The following is a 21,776-nucleotide window of genomic DNA, read 5'->3' as shown; positions in this document are numbered from 1 at the left end:
GTTTTATAGCTTGTAGTGTCAAAAATGTGTATAAAATGACAAAATACACTACATCATCTTCCCTTGGATTGGCTCTGACCAGGAGACAGCAGGTGTTTTAAGTGAAGGAGGCACGTTTCCTGGCTGTGTATTCAATGCCCACACCTAAGTCCCAAAAGAGAAACACTTTGCAAGCACAAACAGAGTCTGCGCGTGCGTAAAAAGGCCGAACGAGCAGAAAAGATATCCGTGTGCACGCAGAGTTTGATTTTTACGCGCAAGGATTTTGGTACTGTTTTTATGGCATAAATGTATCAGAGATGGAAATCTAACAACCACTCACAATATGAGTGGTTGTTAGATTTTATATATATATATATATATATATATATATGTATATTGGGGATGGCTACCCGATTTTATATATATATATATATATATGTGTGTGTGTATGTATGTATACAGTACAGGCCAAACGTTTGGACGCACCTTCTCATTCAATGCCTTTTCTTTATTTTCATGACTATTTACATTGTAGATTGTCACTGAAGGCATCAAAACTATGAATGAACACATGTGGAGTCATGTACTTAACCCTTTGCTCTGATTACTGCTTTGCACACTCTTGGCATTCTCTCGATGAGCTTCAAGCACACCTGTGAAGTGAAAACTATTTCCGGTGACTACCTCTCAAAGCTCATCGAGAGAAGGCCAAGAGTGTGCAAAGCCGTAATCAGAGCAAAGGGTGGCTATTTTGAAGAAACTAGAATATAAAACATGCTTTCAGTTATTTCACCTTTTTTTGTTAAGTACATAACTCCACATGTGTTCATTCATAGTTTTGATGCCTTCAGTGACAATCTACAATGTAAATAGTCAAGAAAATAAAGAAAACGCGTTGAATGAGACAATTCCTCCAAACTTTTGGCCTGTGTACATATATATATATATATATGTATATATATATATATATATATATATATATATATATATATATATATATACTGTATATATATATATATATATATATATATATATATATATATATATATATATATATATATATATATATATATATATAATTATAAATATAAATATATACGTATATATCCCAGCTCCACACGGGCGGAAGTCGGGTTACACCCTGGACACCTCATCTCTCTGGGGGGGAGTGGGGTACTAGGATGACAGGGGATGCAAAACAATAACAGTGCAATACTTTTTCATAACATTGTCACTACTGCCTAGTTTCTCTTGTTATATTCTTATTTTACTGTTATATTTTTATTCTCATTGTTGCTTTTTATTTTTATTCTATTGTAATATGTTTCTATTTTGTTTCCATTTATACCCCTATTATTTACTTTTTACTTTTTAAATTCGATCTCAATTTTGTACACTCCTGCTGGAATTTTAATTTTCCTGAGGGAACTCTCCTGAAGGAATCGATAAAGTACTATCTATCTATCTATCTATCTATCTATCTATCTATCTATCTATCTATCTATCTATCTATCTATCTATCTATCTATCTATCTATCTATCTATCACAGGGCCAACACAGATAGACAGACAATATTCACACTCACATTCACACACTAGGGACCATTTAGCGTTGCCAATCAGCCTATATCCCCTGGTGCATTTCTAATTTAAGTTACATGCCTATGTGTCGATACTCAAGTCAATCGACAAAACAGATTGTCAGATAAAAACTCCGTATCAGATAAAAAACAGACGTCCTAAAATGTAATTATTTGCAATTACTTAACCGGGACTCTAATTAATCAGAATGCACATATTTCATTGTTTTTTTTCTTTCAGTTTTCAGTTTTTCCCTTTAGGTATGCGAATCTTACAAAAACTCATGATTTAATTCAACTCTTTTTGAATTGACACTCGGTTCAGAATCATCTCTCGATTTAACACGATTCTCTATTCAAACCGATTATTGCAATTTACTATTTGGTACAAAAATGACAATAAATCCAGGTATCAGATTACAAAAGCTCCTCTTGTCTGCTGACGTATGATCTATACGCCCAGTGAGTGAACACGGAAAGACGGCCTAAAAATTAATTTTTTTAATTGTATTCTTGAAAATGTTTAATCAATTTAGAATTGTGATAAATAAGATTCGCGATTCAAATGTGAAACTTATTTTTTCATATTTCCCTGTCAGGGGCCCCCGCAGCAAGTCATTAGATGATTATATTTTACAGAATGTTTTTGACTGATGCCCTTTTCTGAGGCAACTCTGTCTGGGAATCAAACCAATGCCACCAGCTAGTCAAGGCAGAAATACGTACCATTTCACAATCAGGGATATTTTTAGCAATTTCAATTGCTTGACAGCCCGAGTATAAAGACTTTTCAGCTTCTTTTAGTAGGATTGTCAGCTTGGCCATGTTGTACTGAGCAGCCAGGACAGAGACACGTATCAATGGTCGCTAGAATTTGTGTGCGACTTCAGACTGCCTAACCTTTTTTACTAATTCCAAACAATATTGTGTTGGACTTTCCACAGTATATTTAATAGGGCTGTGAATCTCTGGGCACTACACGATTCGATTCGATCCTTGGAGGGAACAATTTGATTCAAAAACAATTCTCGATTCAAAACGATTCTCAATTTAAAATCAATAGTTTTTTTTAATAACATTGGGTCCCAGTTCTATGATTACCTACATTCCTCCATAAAATAGACAAACAGCTCTGATAAATGTTTATATTACGTAAAAGAAAACAGTTTTTGTTCAATAAAATTCTACTCAAACGTTTAATAAATTCAAATACAAATAAGGCAACAAGAGAAGTATTCCACACTTCTTCTTTCTAAACAATATGATTTGCCGGAGTGGCTGGACAGAACAGATTTTTTTTTGAAAAATATATTTAGTTTTTTTAATCGATTTTTGATTTTTTTGTAATCGATCAAGAATCGTTACAAAAAAAAATCGTGACTCATTCGAAAATCGACATGTTTTGACACTGTTTGATGGCGGCATGGCTCAGTGGGTGGAGTGGTCGACTTGTAACTGGAGGGTTACTGGTTCAATCCCTTGTGACTTTATGTTGAGGTGTCCTTGAGCAAGGCACTGAACCTCAAACTGCTCCTGATGGGTTCAGCCGTCAGTATTCCACAATTCCGTTCTTCTTCATGTGCAATGACAATAAAAGCCTATTCTATTCCAAAAGAAAACCAACTAAACGTCAGCCAGCCACAAATTCGCCGCTCGATGATTGTTTTGTATTTTTTGTGTCTATCTATGCCTTGACATGAATGATTTGTAGTGCCAAGACTTGTTTCTGTCCTGTAATGTTTGTCTGAATTAAAAAAAAAAAAGGGTGTAGGAGGAGGTTTCAAAATGTGCATACAGTAAAGTCCGGAGCAATCTCATCCTTTATTTCACTTGGAGACATTTCCTGTTTTTTCGCCTCCCAGCATGCATCTGATTGTGAGGCGATGAACGGTTCCTGCACGACGACCCCTCTGATTCCTGTCGCAGTGCGTTCCAGTTTTACAGTAACATCTCAACCCGCTCTTACAGTATAGGAAGAAATGTCTTTTGTTTTCCTGATAACTTGGTGCTCAACAAACTCACTCAGTGGTGCTAACATTGTGGAGTCCACTTTTCCGGGGTTTTCCAAAGAGCATAAACAAGAAAAAAAACACAATGCTCGAAAGCAAGCACCTCAAAACCACAAAAATCTACAGCAGAACTTCCTAATGGTGCCATTTTTTTGTTACCACTCAATGCACAAACAAAAGTGTTCGCATTGTGTTGTAGTTATCCTCAGCCTACTTTTTACTTTCATTTCTTGTCTGTTTGTTATTTTCATTCTGGGACAATGAAATGCTACATCATTTGGTCCCAGAAGCACAAAAACTCCAGAAAGGAATTGTCTCAAAAAAGAATAAACACAAAAAAAATTGTTATATCTAGAACGTGTTTGCGGTGTTGTAAAGTCATCTATATGTCCTGTTTGTGTTTTATTTCATTATTATTGTAGAATTGGCTGTAACATTTTATTGGGAAATGAATTTGATATTGCAATGACTATGAGTGTCACATTAATTGCTGCTGATTTCAAATATTACGACAAAAAAGTGTTGCTTTGTTAATATTCACTCAATTTCTAGATTGTGTTAGCTTGTGGGTGTATATTCAAATAACTTCTCCCTGGGCTGTATTTGATTTCTATCAATGGATGATTAAAACAATTGGCACAGTGTGTAAATTTAGAGATGGATTTCATTGTGATGGTTGAATATAAAATGTAATTTCATGGAATTCCCTTTCTTTAAAAAAACAAAAAAACAAGCAGATGTCCAGTATTGTACCTTTGCCCTGTTTCAGGGAACAATATGAATATTATTAATATGAATAACATATGGTGCTAAAGTTCTTTTTGTATGTTTTGGTTTTTAGATTAATTAACTATTATGCTGAAAATATAATGTAAGCCTTACTGTAGATTCATATATGAGACTGTTCATCCCAGAAGAGAAAAATAAATATAGTATTTGAAAGTGCTGTATGATTTGTATTGTATTCATTTCACATTTAATTGATTAGGTTCTGCAAAGGTGAGGTTTACACATAACTATTTATTTACCTGAATATAAGACAACAACCAACATTAAAATACAGGAGCGTAGTAGGCATACGTATTCATTAAAAACAAGGCGTAGGTTTTATTTAACAAGTATATTTAATATTTTTGGGGCACTGTAACATTGCACACAGTTTGAACAGTAACACTCTGTTGACTATATAGGAGGAACATAAAACATTGTATTTTAGTCAAGTGAATATTTGGCGTACCACTAGATAGAGACGCTTACCACTAGTGCTACACATACCACAGTTTATGTATATCTATATGCAATATGTTACAAAAACTTGCAGTCTATATAAAATAAATCAAGTATTGCATTTTACTGCATACTACTACTTCCACCAGAGGGAGCGCTGCTAAATCGCTTAACAGAGAAGTTGGTTTGAATATAAAAATATTTATATAAATATTTTATATCTCATATTATAAATGCAAAAATAATTATGACTTTTTAAATATATACAGTCATGGTCAAAAGTTTACATACACTTGTAAAGAACATAATGTCATGACGGTCTTGAGTTTCCAAAAATTTCTACAACTCTTATTTTTTTGTGATAGAGTGATTGGAGCACATACTTGTTGGCCATAAAAAACATTCATGAAATTTGGTTATTTTATGAATTTATTATGGGTCTACTGAAAATGTGACCAAATGTGCTGGGTCAAAAGTATACATACAGCAATGTTAATATTTGGTTACATGTCCCTTGGCAAGTTTCACTGCAATAAGGCGCTTTTGGTAGCCATCTACAAGCCTCTGGTTGAATTTTTTGACCACTCCTCTTGACAAAATTGGTGCAGTTCAGCTAAATGTGTTGGTTTTCTGAAATGGACTTGTTTCTTCAGCATTGTCCACACGTTTAAGTCAGGACTTTGGGAAGGCTATTCAAAAACCTTAATTCTAGCCTGATTTAGCCATCCCTTTACCACTTTGACGTTTTGACAAGTCCATGTCAGAAAACCAACAAATTTAGCTAAACTTCACCAATTTTGTCAAGAGGAGTGGTCAAAAATTCAACCAGAAGCTTGCCAGAAGATTGTGGATGGCTACCAAAAGCGCCTTATTGATTGATTGATTGAAATTTTTATTGGTGGGGTGGACCGCTCGCCTGTGTATCGGTTGGGAACATCTCTGCGCTGCTGACCCGTCTCTGCTCGGGATGGTTTCCTGCTGACCCCACTGTGGACTGGACTCTTACTGTTATGTTGGATCCACTATGGACTGTACTCTCACAATATTATGTTAGACCCACTCGACATCCATTGCATTCGGGGGGGGGGGTTACCCACATATGCGGTCCTCTCCAAGGTTTCTCATAGTCTATCACATCGACGTCCCACTGGGGTGAGTTTTTCCTTGCCCTTATGTGGGCTCTGTACCGAGGATGTCGTTGTGGCTTGTGCAGCCCTTTGAGACACTTGTGATTTAGGGCTATATAAATAAACATTGATTGATTGATTGATTGATTGATTGATTGATTGATTGCACAGTGAAGTACATATTCTGTACAATTGACCACTAAATGTCAACACCCGAATAAGTTTTTCAACTTGTTTAAGTCGGGGTCCACTTAAATTGATTCATGATACAGATATATACTATCAGATATATACTATCATCATTATACAGTCATCACACAAGATAATCATCAGAGTATATACATTGAATTATTTACATTATTTACAATCCGGGGTGTGGGATGTGGAGGGGCGCGGGGGGTTAGGTTTTGTTGTTATCATCACTTCAGTCATCAACAATTGAGAACAGAGAAATGGACATTGAAACAGTGTAGGTCTGACTTGGTAGGATATGTACAGCAAGTAGTGGACATAGAGAGAGAGAGAGAGAGAGAGAGGAGAGAGAGAGAGAGAGAGAGAGAGAGAGAGAGAGAGAGAGAGAGAGAGAGAGAGAGAGAGAGAGAGAGAGAGAGAGAGAGAGAGAGAGAGAGATCAGAAAGCATAAGAAAAAGTATCTACATTTGATTATTTACAATCCGGGGAGGGTGTTAGTTTAGGGTTGAAGTTGCCTGGAGGTGTACTTTAATTGCGGTTTTGAAGGAGGATAGAGATGCCCTTTCTTTTACACCTGTTGGGAGCACATTCCACAGAGATATGGCATAAAATGAGAATGAGTTACGACCTTTGTTAGATCGGAATCTGGGTTTAACGTGGTTATTGCAGTGAAACTTGCCAATGGACATGTAACCAAATATTAACATTGCTGTATGTATACTTTTGACCCAGCAGATTTGGTCACATTTTCAGTAGACCCATAATACATTCATAAAAGAACCAAACGTCATGAATATTCGCCACACCTAGTGTGTGTGTGACAATCATTGGAACTTTCACTTTTTTAACTTTAAAATGTTAGCAACTATAAAGTTCGTTTTGACATTATGTTCTTTACAAGTGTATGTCAACTTTTGACCACGACTGTATACTTTTCTTTTAATCCAATGTATTGCGTTTAGCTGCATGTCACTGATTCCTCCAGAGGGGGGCGCTGCTGAGTGCCCTGTGTTGCATTCGACGCCCAAAATGGCGGCACGATTGAAAAGTTTTGACTGTTTTGCTCGAGTTTGTTTTCATACTATTTATCGGGGTGTGTAGCTCTTCCGCGCCCACCAGAATCAACGTGGATTCTGTGTCTCGCTCTGTTCCCCACAATGACTTCGGTACATGTCAAACATGAGAATAGCGCTTAGCTGTCATCCCCAAATTCGGGCTCACTTTGCCGAAGCGGGGCTAAGCTAAGCTAAGGGAAGCTATCGAGCTAGCGGGGAGTTGCGGTCTTTAAAGCTCCGCGGGTTATGTGTTCCCTCGTTCGGACAGAGGGCGGTAGGTTGAACATGAAGAACATGACATTGCCGTAGCAATGGAGGAAGATGTGAAAAAAGTGAAAAAGGTATGTTAACACTTCCACAGCACTCAAGTTGTCCACCCAGCCGGCTAGCATGCTAGTCGGTCCAAAGCAGACTAGTCGGGCCAGTTAAAAACATAACATGATGGAAGCGAAAGTCCCAAAAGTGTGGTCTTGGAATAATATGTTAAATCGCTAGAAAGTCTACAGATTTTTAAGTGTACATTTTAATTCCTGAGCCATTTGATTGAAATGTACTTTGTTTTACATGTATTTGATCTGTGTCAACTACTACAGCCTGTTACTGATTTCTGTATGTAAACATTGACATTATTATGCTTTGAGAGGCCATAAATTGTTCTTTTGCAATGCAGTAAGATTATTTTTACCAATATTATTGTCCGGTTTTCGTTCTGTACCAGGAGTGTATCATATCTACTGTTTAGTGACCATATTGTAGTCTTAATTATGTGTCAGTTGTTAAAATGAGTGTTTGCCGTGTTGTTTATGATTTAGTGACGTCACCGTGCCATGTAGTTTCTTTTTGTGCCACTTGAGGGCGATAGCGAATTGTTATAACTAAAAAAAACATTTCAATCCATCCATTTCCTACCGCTTGTCCCTTTCGGGGTCGCGGGGAGTGCTGGAGCCTATCTCAGCTGCACATGGGCGGAAGGCGGTGTACACCCTGGACAAGTCGCCACCTCATCACAGACAACATTCACACTCACATTCACACACTAGGGCGAATTTAGTGTTGCCAATCAACCTAACCCCAGGTGCATGTTTTTGGAGAAGCCGCATTTTAGGAAATAATTGAACATTTGGCCTCTCATTTAGGGGTCGCATGACAATATGCATTTTATAAAATATTTGATTTATTTCATTTAATAATAATATCCATCCATCCATCCATTTTCTACCGCTTATTCCCTTTGGGGTCGCGGGGGGCGCTGGAGCCTATCTCAGCTACAATCGGGCGGAAGGCGGGGTACACCCTGGACAAGTCGCCACCTCATCGCAGGGCCTAATAATAATATATATTGCATATTTATAATGTAAGAGACAAACAATGCCAATGATCCTCACTGGAACTAAAACAAATGTTCCCAGGTCAATAGCATTGTTGTTGTTTATAGAGTAATCAATTTTGTCTATACCATGTTTCATTTTGAATAAAAGGTCACCATCAAAAGAAATACTGTTTTCTCTCAACCAAAATGCCATTAAATGTTAATGCACATATCATCCGGCGCTGCACACTCTTTTTAATAATGCAGTCAAGTGTATGAAGGCAGTTGCATCCAAAAGCACAAATGCCGACGTCATCACAGGATGCTGTGGCAGTCGGCTTCCTTTTCTCACATCATGCGTCCCTTTCATTTGTTTTGGGTCACGTGCACAGCACCGGGCAGCTGTCACTTTGCGTAAGCCCGGACAACAGGTGACTAGTGTAAACAGAGGTGGAGTGCTTATTGGAAAACGTATTTCTTCTAGTGTCCGGGCTCATGGAGAACGAGGTATGCGCTTTAATAATATTTGCAGGATTAGAAAGACACATAGTATAATGTTTTTGCACAGTTCAGCATACGAAGACTGGGCTTTTACTCCGTTTTGGAGTTGCAGCACAAACAGTATATGTGGAGTATATTTTGGATAAATTGAGAACAGGAAGTGAACAAAAGTTTTAGCAACTGCTATGTAAAGGAAAAGGGGTAAGATTAAATAAGCTCTGCTTCTTCCTACTCCCTTTCAAGCATGTTGAATAGAGAACCTGGAAATTGTGTTGTATCATGTTGTATGCATGCATGTTCGAAATAAACACAAACTCAACTCAACGGTTCAACATTGCATGTAGAATGTCTTTGATTGCAAAGTCATTAAGGATTACGAGATGACGTTTCCTTTTATGTTGCTGTTGCTGAAAGTTGAGATGCACATATTGGGTAACACAAAGCAGCATTCCCTTTTCTTCTGCAGGAACTAGTTGTGGTTGAGCACTTGAGTTTTTTCTTTTTTTAGGTACTTTTATTAACCTAAAATAAAGAAGTTGTTATGGGGAAAATGTTTTTGAAGCCTTTCTTGTGCAGTCTGAGTTATTGGTCCTTGTTCACACAGACCTGCAAAAAAAAGTAGTCACTAGTTTACGATACTGTCGTTTGGTTTCACTTGGTTTTGGCGTGTGTGTATCATGTTTTCACACTAGATGTTACAGGACTGTACTGCAATATTATTTTGTCTCTCGTGTCCCTTTACACACACTGTTTTCAGCATTAGACTCACTTTACCATGATTGCAATATACAGTATTTGTGGCATTGGGTAGCACATAATTAGTCTGCATGATTTGCTTTGACGCTTGAAAAAGAAAATCGAATATGGCCACGTTCTCAATGGAGTTAATATCTTCGTTGTTGAAATCCTTTGCTGTTTGTTGTGTTTTCCTTAGCCTGGTATCGTGTCGCCGTTCAAGCGGGTCTTCCTGAAGGGAGAAAAGGGGCGGGACAAAAAGGCTCAGGAGAAGTCCACAGAGCGCCGGGCCCTGCACACCTTCTCACTCTCGCAGCCCGACCATCGCATTGATCCTGACATCCTCCTCAACGACTACATTGAAAAAGAAGTCAAGGTAAGTATGCGGAAGCACAAACCGAGTTGACTGAGCATTGTCGTGCTAGTTAATCAGTATAGCTCAATAACACACACCTTAGGATCTTTTTAACTAGATGCTACACTTTTTCCAGTATTTGGGCCAGCTGACATCTGTTCCAGGATACTTGAATCCTTCAAGCAGGACAGAAGTCCTTCAGCTCATCGACAATGCAAGAGTAAGTCATCTGAGTCACTGTTCACAGTTTAAAACACGCTTGAAATTACAATACCCTAATATTTCAGCAAGCAGGTTATGACAGTATTTTTCAAGGGGCATTACTATAGAAAGTGTTGTCATTGAACAGCTTTAATAGCAGTTTACATTTATTGTCCACAAATGCTTCAAAATACAGCCATTATATATACAAGTGAGTGACATACTGTAAAACAAAGTCCTTCTAATGTATAATTATTTTTCAGAAGTCACATCAGTTGGCAGGCCAACTGACGTCAGAGCAGGACGCCGTGATGAGCTTGTCGGCGTACAACGTCAAGTTAGTGTGGCGTGACGGCGAGGATATTATTTTGAGGGTGCCCATCCATGACATTGCCGCTGTCTCCTACGTCAGGGACGACTCGCTGCACCTCGTTGTCATCAAGACCGGTAAGGAGAACACAACTGGTTAACACTATTGTTGTGCGTTGGGGATTAGCCAGATTATATTGAGTTTTGAAATTGAGCGTTTGTTCTCTTGCCACAGTGGCTGGGTTCCAACTAGCTACTAGGTTTTTTTTTTTTCTAATGGTCACTTTCTTGTTTTAATCCTTGGTTTTTATGACTGATAAGACCCACACCAATGAGAAGCAGATACCGAAAAACATTTAGTTGATGTGTGGAGTGTCCTAGCAAGTTAATACATTTCTCACAACGTGTTTCACATGGTTAAAATACAATAGTACAATCAAATATTAGCAAATAGCGTGATGAAACAACAGAAACATAGCAATTGAAATTGTAAATATACATTGGGTACGGAAGGTATTCAGACCAATTTCAATATTTCACTCTTTGTTTCATTGCAGCCATTCTCATTTTATTTCTCATTAATGTACACTCAGCACCCCATCTTAGTGTAGGTGTGCCCCAAAAACAGAAATGTAGAATTTTTTGTAAATTTATAAAAAAATCACATGTACATAAGTATCCAGACTCTTTGCTCAATACTTGTCTTTTGTCACAAGCCTGGAATGGGTGAAACTGCCCAAAATAGATTTGCCAAGCTTGAGGCATAGTATTAAAAAAGACTCCAGTTCTGTTCAGTTTCAGTTTATTTCGAACATTTACACAATACAATAACAATATAATGTATCACATATTTCCAGTTGTTTCATTACAGCATGTCCGAAAAGGAGTAGGAAGAAGCCGAGCTTATTTTATCCTACCCCTTTTCATATCATAGCAATTTTATCTCATTTCTTTGTTCTCTGTTTTTAACAGAACTGTGAATAAAAAAATAAATAAACCATAAGTAAGTAAGCAAATATTAAATACATAAATAATTATCCCGTAAAAAAAAAAGGTTCAAGATGTTTATCATAATTGTTATTCTTTGTACTTAGTGAACACTTTGAAACACAGTTTGAAAAGTTTCTTAAAGTGAATCATAGTGCTTTGTTTGATTTTTTTTGCTTAATCCATTCCATAATTTAATTCCACATATGGATATGCTAAAGGTCTTAAGTGTTGTATGTACATACAAATGTCTTAAATTAGATTTTCCTCTCAGGTTATAATTCTCCTCTTTTGTTGAGAAGAATTTAAGGCTGAAACGACGCGTCGACGTCATTGGTTACGTAAACACGTCGACGCCGTTTTTGTGCGTCGACGTGTCGCATATTTACGTCACACTACCGTCACGGCGGAGCGCAAAGCAGACGATGCGAGCGGTGCGAGCGAGGGGAAAAAAGCACGCCAAAAGTCGTCAAAAGTGTGGGAGTATTTCAATAAACGGCCTAATAATGTTGTAGCGGCGAACAGCTGTCTCGTCAGCTGACGCGCGAGCTCGCAACCGTGGCTGCTTAGCAACCAGCCAAACCCCACTTAATAAAATTATATTTTATCTTAGAGCACATCCGCATCCCTATTCACCTAGGCAACCCCAGGAAATGTATATAATTCGGCATTATTTCGGCCAGTCGGCTTATATGATCAGAGCCGATCAGTTTACGTTCACGCGCAGGTATAACGCGGCGCGCTCCCGTCTCATTTGCTGGTGCGCGAGCCCGGTAATTAGACAGCTGTGTCAAATCAAGGAGTACAAAAGACGCCAGCGCAGAGTGGAAAAAGGTTTAGTTCATTACAGATAACCCAGAGTTGTGCCAAAAGTGTACCAAAACCAAAAGCTGAACGGACAGCCGGTAAGATTGCACTGTATTTCTCTTTGTGGGTGTGGCGCACCTGTTGCGCTGGTGAGATGGTGGGTTCGGGGGAGTTGTGTGCATGTAGCGTGCTTAGTCTGGAGGCTAAAACACACAGTGTTTTGTGTAACTGTTGTTTAGTAAGGAAGTGTTGATATTCTTTGCTTAGTTTGATAAATGTTGGAGCAATTTGCTTCATCAGGAGGGTGAAGTCGCTCAACTTAATGTGTTGGATTTAACTGTGTTGGATCATTGGCTGCTGGTGAGGGCATGGAAAAAGGGGTATTTTTCTACCAGTAGACAGCGTTTAAGATTGAGTGTTTCACTGCTAAATTAATAATATATTTATATTGAATATGGATTGTAAATATGTATCTAAATAGGTGGTTAATTGGTTAGGTATTTATGTATTTGCATATTGTTTTTTCTGCTGCATTTATCTATTGTGTTTCTGGGTTTAAATGTATTTTATATGTATCTTGGTGCATTTATGTTGAGACAAATTATTTAAAATCTGTTTTAACTTAAAGGGAAAAGATGTGTCTATTTTCTTGCACTTGTTTGATAGCCTAATTAATAATTGTAAATTATGGGATTGATAATTGATAGATTTTTTTACAGCATGTTAATCTTGTGGTGTTTTGTCCTTAAAGGTTTTTCACCTACTAAAGAAGCTAAAGGCTACTAAAGAAGCTAAAGGCTACTAAAGACGGCTAATGACAGCTAATGACAGCTAAAGAAACTAAAGTCTACTAACACTGCTAAAGACTGCTAAAAAGACTAAAGAAGAAAAAATAAGCTGTTTCTTCGTTGGAAAAACTGTTGCAAACTAAAGAAAAATAAAAGGAAAAAGTAACTACGGTCTGGTCTTTTGAGTGAAATCCAGAAGCCACATTCAGCATTGGTACATCCCTTCAAGTGTGGGATAAGCACAGTGAAAAAAGCAAAACACTTGACAGTTGTTGTATGCACACTGTGTCTAGCGGAAATGGCCTATCATAGCAGCACAACGGCTACGAACGAACATTTGAAAAGAAAACACCCGACAGCGTTCTTGCCATCACCATCAACTAGTCAATCGTCCGCGTGAGTATACATTGTCATCATTACACAAAAACATGAATGTGTCATTTGTATCTGCGTTGTAAATTCATAAACTAAAACACTGTTTCGCTCTGAGAGGCACGTTTGGCGTGCCTGTTCAGTGTTTACAAAGACGCACTCCTCTTTAACGCTAACGTTAATTAGTTATGCAAATACCTTTTACAACATTAACAGTTACATATACTATGTACAAACGAACAATTAACTTTCACTTTAATCATACTATCATTGTTGTGTTATTAAGCAAAATAAGCAATACTTTTACTTTTGTTGAAATGTTTACACTGTTACAGAATATTTCGTTTTGCACTTTTTTGTATTGGATGTTTATCTTTATTTTTGCACATTTTAAAGCAAAATAAGCAATACTTTTACTTTTGAAATGCTTATACTATTGCAGAATATTATGATTTGCACTGGATGTTTACTTTTATATTTGCACATTAAAAAGCAAATAAGCTACTTTTAATTTTGTTAAATGTTAAAAGTTTTGAATGTTTACATTGTTACAGAATATTTTGTCATGTTGTCAATGTTGACTGAGTGGCCATACTTTTTTTTTTGTAAATAAAAGTTATGCCTTTTGAAAAAACTGGCCTACATTTATTTTTTTCATCTTCATTTTAAATAAAAAAATAATCGGTAAAAGGAAAAATAATCTGTAGATTAATCGAAAAAAGAATCTATAGATTACCGGTAACCTATTAATCGAAAAAATAATCTATAGATTAATCGATAGAAAAATAATCGTTAGCTGCAGCCTTAGAAGAATTGTTGTGGGGTTGCGTGGCTCAGTTGGTAGAGCTGGCGTGCCAGGAACTTGAGCGTTGCAGGTTCGATCCCTGCTTCTGCCATCCTAGTCACTGCCGTCCTAGGGCAAGACACTTTACCCACCTGCTCCCAGTTCCACCCACACTGGTTTAAATGTAACTTAGATAATGGGTTTCATTATGTAAAGTGCTTTGAGTCACTAGAGAAAAGCGCTATACTTCACTTCACTTGTACATTCTAGTGTAGCAGGTTATAGTTTGCTTTGTAGATCATCTTTGCTGTTTGCAAATGCACCAAGTCAATATTTTTGATTCAATAAATAAAGTGTATATGTTCTCTAAATCCAACAATATGTATTATTCTATTTGACCTTTTTTGTGACACCATTAGTGAATGAAGCGCACCTTTGTAGTTGTTTCCCCATGTTACTGCACAATAACTCAAATATGGTAACACTAGCGAGCAGTAGACAATATGAAGTGATTTTTTTTGGTCTAGAATATATTTTGTTTTATTCATTATTGACATGTTTGTTGCTATTTTGTTGTTTATTTTTTACATGATGTTTCCATTTCATTTTATCATCTATTATACCCAAAAATTTGTTTTCTTTTACCCTTTCAATATCTCATCTGTCTATTTGCATTTGTTTGACTTTCGCTTCTGCTGTTACCGAATAGCATTATTTTAGTTTTACTGAGATTCAAAGATAGTCTGTTTTTGTCAAACCATCTTTTTAATTTGTTCATCTACTATGTAATTGTTTGTATTAGCTTCTGCGTGTTTTCTTCTGAACAAAACGCAGTCGTGTCATCTGCAGATAATACTAACTTTATTTAAGTCCTTTGTAACTTTACAAATGTCGTTTATATAAAGATTGAACAATTATGGTCCCAGTATTGACCCTTGAGTTACACCACAAGATATTTTCAGCTTTGTAAACATGTGTTCTTCTATCTTCACATTTTGCTTTCTAATGGTTTAGTAGCTTTTTACCCAGTTCATGATTAACCCTTTGATTCCATACCGTTAAGATAGTATGATTAATTGTGTCAAATGCTTTTATTAGATCCATAAATACTGCAGCAGCGCATTTTTTACTATCTATTGCATTGGTGATCTCTTCCGTTATTTTGATAAATGCCATTGCTGTTTAAATGTTGTCTCTGTATCCGTATTGATTGTCTGTGAGTGTTTCATTTTTATTAATGAATTTGTCCAATCTGTTGTAAAACAGTTTTTCAATAATTTAATAAAATTGTGGAAGTAGAGAAATAGGTCTGTAGTTTGTACTCTGGTGTTTGTCTCCAGTCTCATAAATTGGTACGGCTTATACTATTTTCATTTTGTCTGGGAACTTTTCTGATCTGAAATGATAGGTTGCTGATATATGAAATCTCTTCAATAACCTTTTTTATCGTTTCCATATCAATTTCGTTATAATCAGTTGAGGTCTTAGATTAACATTTTTTCACAATATTGATTATTTCCACTTTTGTCACATCTTCAAGGAATATCGAGTTGGGATTTCTATCTATGGTGTCATTCAAGTCCTTAACTGACTCGGAATCTGGAATATTTTCCTCCAGATTGGGTCCAATGTTCACAAAGTACTTATTGAAGTTTTCAACTACTTAGTTCATATTCTCATTTGTAACATTTCCGTCTGAGAAGTATTTAGGATAATCCTTCTTAGCACCATTTTTAATAATGCTATTTAGGATGCCCCATGTTGCGCTCATATTGTTTTTGTTCCGGTCCAACAATTGACTGTAATATTCTTTCCTACGTGTTCATAGTATGCCAGTTAGCTTGTTTTTATACATTTTGTACTTGTTTTCTGCTTCTGTAGATCTTTGTGTTATAAATGTTCTATACAATGTTTGTCATAAACAGTGTTGGGACTAACGCGTTACAAAGTAACGCGTTACTGTAACGCCGTTAGTTTCGGCGGTAACTAGTAATCTAACGCGTTATTTTTTATATTCAGTAACTCAGTTACCGTTACTACATGATGCGTTACTGCGTTATTTTACGTTATTATGTAGTATCGGCTAGAAACTGAGGATCTGAGTGTGTTTTATTGCAGCGAAGCAGAGACGTGCTTCTGATTCTTCCTCTGCGCTCTCTGTGTGTGTGTGTGTGTGTGTCTGGGTGTGGGAAGGGGAGGGGAGGGGGGTGCGCAATACAACGTAAACCGTTGGCCAACCAAAAAGTAACCACAGAACACTATAAGACTATACGGTATAGTGTTCTGTGGTTACTTTTTGGTTGGCCAAGCGGACGTGACGACAGGCTGTCCCCACTCAGATCCGCACGGACCGGGAGGGGGCGTGCCTTAAGTCCGGCTGGAAATCGGGAGAAATTTGGAGAATGGTTGTCCCAGGGAGAGGCACTGAAATTCGGGAGGGTTGGCAAGTATGAGATATTCTCACTTCTTTTCTTTTGTCGAGGACAAAGAAAAGAACATTTTAGTTAAATGTAAGTTGTGTCTTGGATCAAAGATCCCGTCTACTGCCCAAAACAACAATTAAAATCTGCCTGGTTAGGCTCTGTGTATGTCACGTGTGCCTTCCTTAGGTGAAGCCAGGTTTACAGCTATGTTGTTGATTGATTGATTGATTGATTGAAACTTTTATTAGTAGATTCCGTACAATTGACCACTAAATGGTAACACCCAAATAAGTTTTTTAACTTGTTTAAGTCGGGGTCCACTTAAATTGATTCATGATACAGATATATACTATCAAATATACACTAACATCATAATACAGTCATCACACAAGATAATCATCAGGGTATATACATTGAATTATTTACATTATTTACAATCCGGGGTGTGGGATATGGAGGGGGGTGGGGGGGGTTAGGTTTGGTTGGTATCAACACTTCAGTCATCAACAATTGCATCATCAGAGAAATGGACATTGAAACAGTGTAGGACTGACTTGGTAGGATATGTATAGCAAGTAGTGGACACAGAGAGAGAGATCAGAAAGTATAAGAAAAAGTGTCTACATTTGATTATTTACAATCCGAAGAGGTATTATGTGGAAGGGAGCGTGTTAGTTTAGGGTTGTAGTTGCCTGGAGGTGTTCTTTTAGTGCGGTTTTGAAGGAGGATAGAGATGCCCTTTCTTTTACACCTGTTGGGAGTGCATTCCATATTGAAGTGGCATAGAAAGAGAATGAGTTAAGACCTTTGTTAGTTCGGAATCTGGGTTTAACGTGGTTAGTGTTAGTGTTAGTGTTATTATGCTGTTTGTTACTTATGTATGTTATGTTGCAGCTATTTAAAATAGTTTTGTCAATTTGTTCTGGCCTGAAATAAGTTGGCCCTTTGAAACATATCTTTGTCTTTGTGTGTTGTATGTAGAGCACATTGCTTAGCAGAGTTCAGTGATGCAAATGTATGTCAAGTTGATTAACAGATTGTATTATTCTCCAGTGCAATAACAGTACTGAAATGAAGGCTAAAAGGACATTAATGGGAGCTTTAAAAAAAAAAAAAAGTAGAAGAAGTAACTAAATAGTTACTTTTCACAGTAACGCATTACTTTTTGGTGTAAGTAACTGAGTTAGTAACTGAGTTAATTTTGAAATAAAGTAACTAGTAACTGTAACTAGTTACTGGTTTTCAGTAACTAACCCAACACTGGTCATAAAGCATCATGAAAGTATACAAAAAAATTACCATATGTATCATCTACATAATTTTCACAGTATACATATTCCCAACTTTGTTTTCTCAGATCATTCTTGAAAGCTGTCATACTTTGTTCTGTACATATTCTTCAAAATGAATTTTTCTCATCAATATTTATTTTGTTGTAGTTTCCGTCATAGATTATGCAAACTGTCAGATGATCACTGATGTGGGATATTAGCAGACCACTTGTGGTATTATTATCAAAATTATTAGTAAAAATATTATCAATAAGTGTGGCGATGTATCCAGAGATTCTGCTTGGCATTGTGATTTTAGGATATAAACTCAGACTGTACATTGTGTCTATAAAGTCATCCATGGACTTTTGTTTGTTAGGGTTCAAGAGGTCACTGTTGAAGTCTCTACGTAAGAAAGTTATTTTTGGATAGATTTTAGTTAAAGTTGCTTTAATCCACTCTTCAAACATATCAATGTTGACTTAGGTGATCTACTGTATGTACAGTATATATATATATATTCATGTACATACAGTATATGTATGGATGTATATTCGTGTGTGTGTGTGTGTGTGTGTGTGTGTGTGTGTGTTCTGCTGAACCACTAATATTGACGTATGCAATTTGTGGTGTTTTTGTTATATATATTTTTTTTAATGTCATTTTTAACAAGTTGCTAACAGGCACTTTAACTGAATGATAATTCCTAAATGTAGTGAAGTAGACCTAGTAGAGTAAATGTTGCTTTTCTTTCTCAGCCCAGGAATGCGGAGGCTCTCCTTGTCACAGCTCCTTTACCGATCTCAACAAATCCCAAACGCTGAGCTCCTTGTCAGAGAGCGGCGCCGTGCTGGTGGAGGTCTGCTGTCTGCTTGTCCTCGCAGTCAACAACAAAGTCAGTTTGCTCTTCAAGTGTTTTTACCAAAAGTAATGTATTACAGAGTGGTAAGTTCTTTTTGTGTTTGTCAGGCAGCAGCAGAGGAGCTGTGTCTGCTCCTCAGTCAAGTCTTTCAGATCGTTTACACCGAGTCCACCATCGACTTCTTGGACAGAGCCATCTTTGACGGAGCCACCACCCCCACCAGGCATCTCTCTCTGTACAGCGGTAAACAGGAACTCAGCATATCATGGTTACGGAGGTCGTTTTCTAACGTGTTGTTATCCTCAGATGACTCGTCAAGTAAAGTGGATGTTAAGGCGGCGTTTGAAGGCGACGCCAGCTCTTTGTATGAACTCGCCTTCATAATCATTCCCAAGTCCCTTACATTGTAGATGTAAGATTTTCCCCCTCTTTAAGTCCTTTCCAGGCATCAATGGACGCAGATGGCAGCTCGCCGTCAGCCTCCAGCCCCGCCTCCCCACAGGTGAAGACGGCGAGCGAAGGGGAACTCAGCACCACGGCTGCAGAGCTGCTTCAGGACTACATGACCACAGTATGCGCTCGCTATACTTAAAGCTTATATAAATATGTGACCTAATTGTCTCTTGCAATCAGCTGCGCACAAAGCTGTCCTCCCAGGAGATCCAGCAGTTTGCCACTCTGCTTCACGAATATCGCAACGGAGCCTCCGTACACGAGTTCTGCATTAAACTAAGACAGCTCTACGGTGACAGCAGGAAGTTCCTACTGCTCGGTATGGCCACACTATGTTTTATTTAAAGAAACCGCTTAGAAAATGTAATTTATAGACATCATTGAGCTATATAAGGGTCCCTTTTTAAAAATACAAATGTTAGTTTTTATTTAAACAAAAACTTGCAGTAGAAGAACAAACTTCTGCTCAGTGGCCTTGTGGTTAGTGTCCGCCCTGAGACTGGAAGGTCATAAGTTCAAACCCCGACCGAGTCATACCAAAGACTATAAAAATGGGACCCTTTGCCTCCCTGCTTGGCACTCAGCATCAAGGGTTGGAATTGGGGGTTAAATCACCAAAATGATTCCCGAGCGCAGCCACCGCTGCTGCTCACTGCTCCCCTCACCTCCCAGAGGATGGGTCAAATGCAGAGGATAATTTCACCACACCTAGTGTGTGTGTGTGACTATCATTGGGACTTTAACCTTTAACTTCATCTGTCTGGCTGTGGGTATTTTGCGTAATTATTTATTATTGTTAACCAAGTGTAAAAAGAACTTAACAATGCCAATAAAACACCTTTGACCCAAATCCTTTGTTCTTGATCCCGCAAGGCCTGCGTCCCTTCATACCTGAGAAGGACAGCCAGCACTTTGAAAACTTTCTGGAGACCATCGGGGTCAAAGACGGCCGGGGCATCATCACAGACAGCTTCGGCCGCTACCGGCGGGCAGCGAGCTCAGCCTCCGACTCCACCACCAACGGCAACGGGGCGGAAAGCGGTAGCGGAGACGGCGCCGCCTCCGACGAGAGCCAAGAGACCTCCGAGGGCGACGAGTGGGACCGCATGATCAGCGACATTAGCAACGACATCGAAGCACTCGGTTGCAGTATGGACGGCGATGGTGTGACGCCCTGATACGACTGATGTGATCACATGATGCTTGTTCGCACTGAATATTTGCTATAACTCCCTCAACACATGAAGTCAAACAAATGCACTTGCAATCAAGTCTTTTTATGTCGTTTTTGTACCCACTTATAGGCAGTATCTGCCACTGCTGTCAGCTATGTAGCTACAAACAGGACTGGTTTGGATTCTTTTGTATCATTGCTGCCTTATTATATATACATGTTTTACATTTTACACTATCATTTATTAGTGTTTACTCACTCTAACTGACCCACGAAATGCTGTAAAAGTTTTATTCATCAAGTGTTCTTGACAAAGCCAGTTCATTTGCGGCTGATGTGACTTACTCTCATGCAGGTCATCTGGCATTTATCCCTGATTGTGCCTTTAAAACTGTAGCACAGCCGCTATGTGCGAATGTTTATTATTAAATAACACTGAGTTTGGCATTCAATTTCTCTACACCGTTGTGATCTTTTTCTCTTGACTTTTGGGGTGCAAAGGGGACCTGAGAGGTGAAGGTTTGCGGTCTGATGGTGATCATTCCTGACTGAGCATGTGCTCGGATGCACCTTAAGCTGCCGTAAAACTTCACTTTAAGTTCCGTCAAAGCGAGCGAGCTGGACGTGTCCTTAATACCATCAAAGTTGGGAATGCAGAGGGATGAAAATGAAGCACATTCCATCCCAGAAGCTCCTTCTGTTGCGTGTACTTAGGTAAAATCTTTGATGCACGTAACCTGAAATGATTGTAATGAATGTTTTCACAGTGCAAATACAAAACGCTCCCGGTCGCACTGCTTCTGTTCTACTTGTGTTTTGTGAAACAAAGCATCTTAATTGTCTGGATGCTGAACAAGCCTAATTATTTTCAACACGGTGTCTAACCACCATCTCTGCAGCATTTGAAAGTCCCCTAATTCAGTGGTCCCCAAGCACCGGTCCGCACAAGAAATAAATAAAAAAATGTGTTTTATTTATTTATTAAATCAACATAAAAAACACAAGATACTTACAATTAGTGCACCAACCCAAAAAACCTCCCTCTCCCATTTACACTCATTCACACAAAAGAGTTGTTTCTTTCTGTTATTAATATTTCTGGTTCCTACATTATATATCAATACAGTCTACAGGGATACAGTCTGTAAGCACGCATGATTGTAAAAAAAAAACATACCTCCTGGGACAAATTTTCATGCGTTGGTCGGTCCGCAGTTACAAAATGGTTGGGGACCACTGCCCTAATTGGCCCCCTGTAACGTTAATCTTTAAT

At 38.0% G+C, this 21,776-nt stretch overlaps 2 protein-coding genes across 3 annotated transcripts in view; both read left to right on the top strand.

Moving 5' to 3' along the window:
* xkr6b (XK, Kell blood group complex subunit-related family, member 6b) overlaps nt 1–4,619 on the top strand; it is a 182,796-nt gene extending 178,177 nt beyond the window's left edge. Inside the window, exon 4 of the mRNA XM_061929301.2 lies at nt 3,425–4,619. Coding sequence (XP_061785285.1) covers nt 3,425–3,449 — 25 coding nt within the window. The 3' untranslated portion in view covers nt 3,450–4,619. The remainder of the gene's footprint in view (nt 1–3,424) is intronic.
* A 2,499-nt stretch (nt 4,620–7,118) lies between these two features.
* ccm2 (CCM2 scaffold protein) lies at nt 7,119–20,955 on the top strand. 2 transcript variants are annotated; one of them, XM_061929257.2, is made up of 10 exons: nt 7,121–7,513; nt 9,917–10,093; nt 10,209–10,292; nt 10,537–10,720; nt 18,773–18,909; nt 18,984–19,119; nt 19,183–19,240; nt 19,312–19,447; nt 19,510–19,648; nt 20,203–20,955. In XM_061929257.2, exons 1-10 carry the CDS (start codon nt 7,484–7,486, stop codon nt 20,505–20,507), a joined length of 1,386 nt encoding a protein of 461 aa, XP_061785241.2. In that variant the 5' UTR covers nt 7,121–7,483; the 3' UTR covers nt 20,508–20,955. The 2 variants fall into 2 exon arrangements, with proteins under 2 accessions (XP_061785240.2, XP_061785241.2); XM_061929256.2 differs by having other exon boundaries at nt 7,119–7,513; nt 18,984–19,240.
* Nucleotides 20,956–21,776: the final 821 nt, after the last annotated feature.

The sequence above is a fragment of the Nerophis lumbriciformis genome, linkage group LG34 (assembly GCF_033978685.3).
Source record: "Nerophis lumbriciformis linkage group LG34, RoL_Nlum_v2.1, whole genome shotgun sequence".
In the NCBI taxonomy this organism is placed as follows: Eukaryota; Metazoa; Chordata; class Actinopteri; order Syngnathiformes; family Syngnathidae; genus Nerophis; species Nerophis lumbriciformis.
This window is presented reverse-complemented; position numbering and strand designations above follow the sequence as displayed.

Coding starts and splice junctions, on each gene's coding strand:
- ccm2 (XM_061929256.2), top strand. CDS start 7,484: ATGGAGGAAGATGTGAAAAAAGTGAAAAAG. Junction 7,514..9,916: donor ATGTGAAAAAAGTGAAAAAG/GTATGTTAACAC, acceptor TGTTTTCCTTAG/CCTGGTATCGTGTCGCCGTT. Junction 18,910..18,983: donor TCCTCGCAGTCAACAACAAA/GTCAGTTTGCTC, acceptor TGTGTTTGTCAG/GCAGCAGCAGAGGAGCTGTG.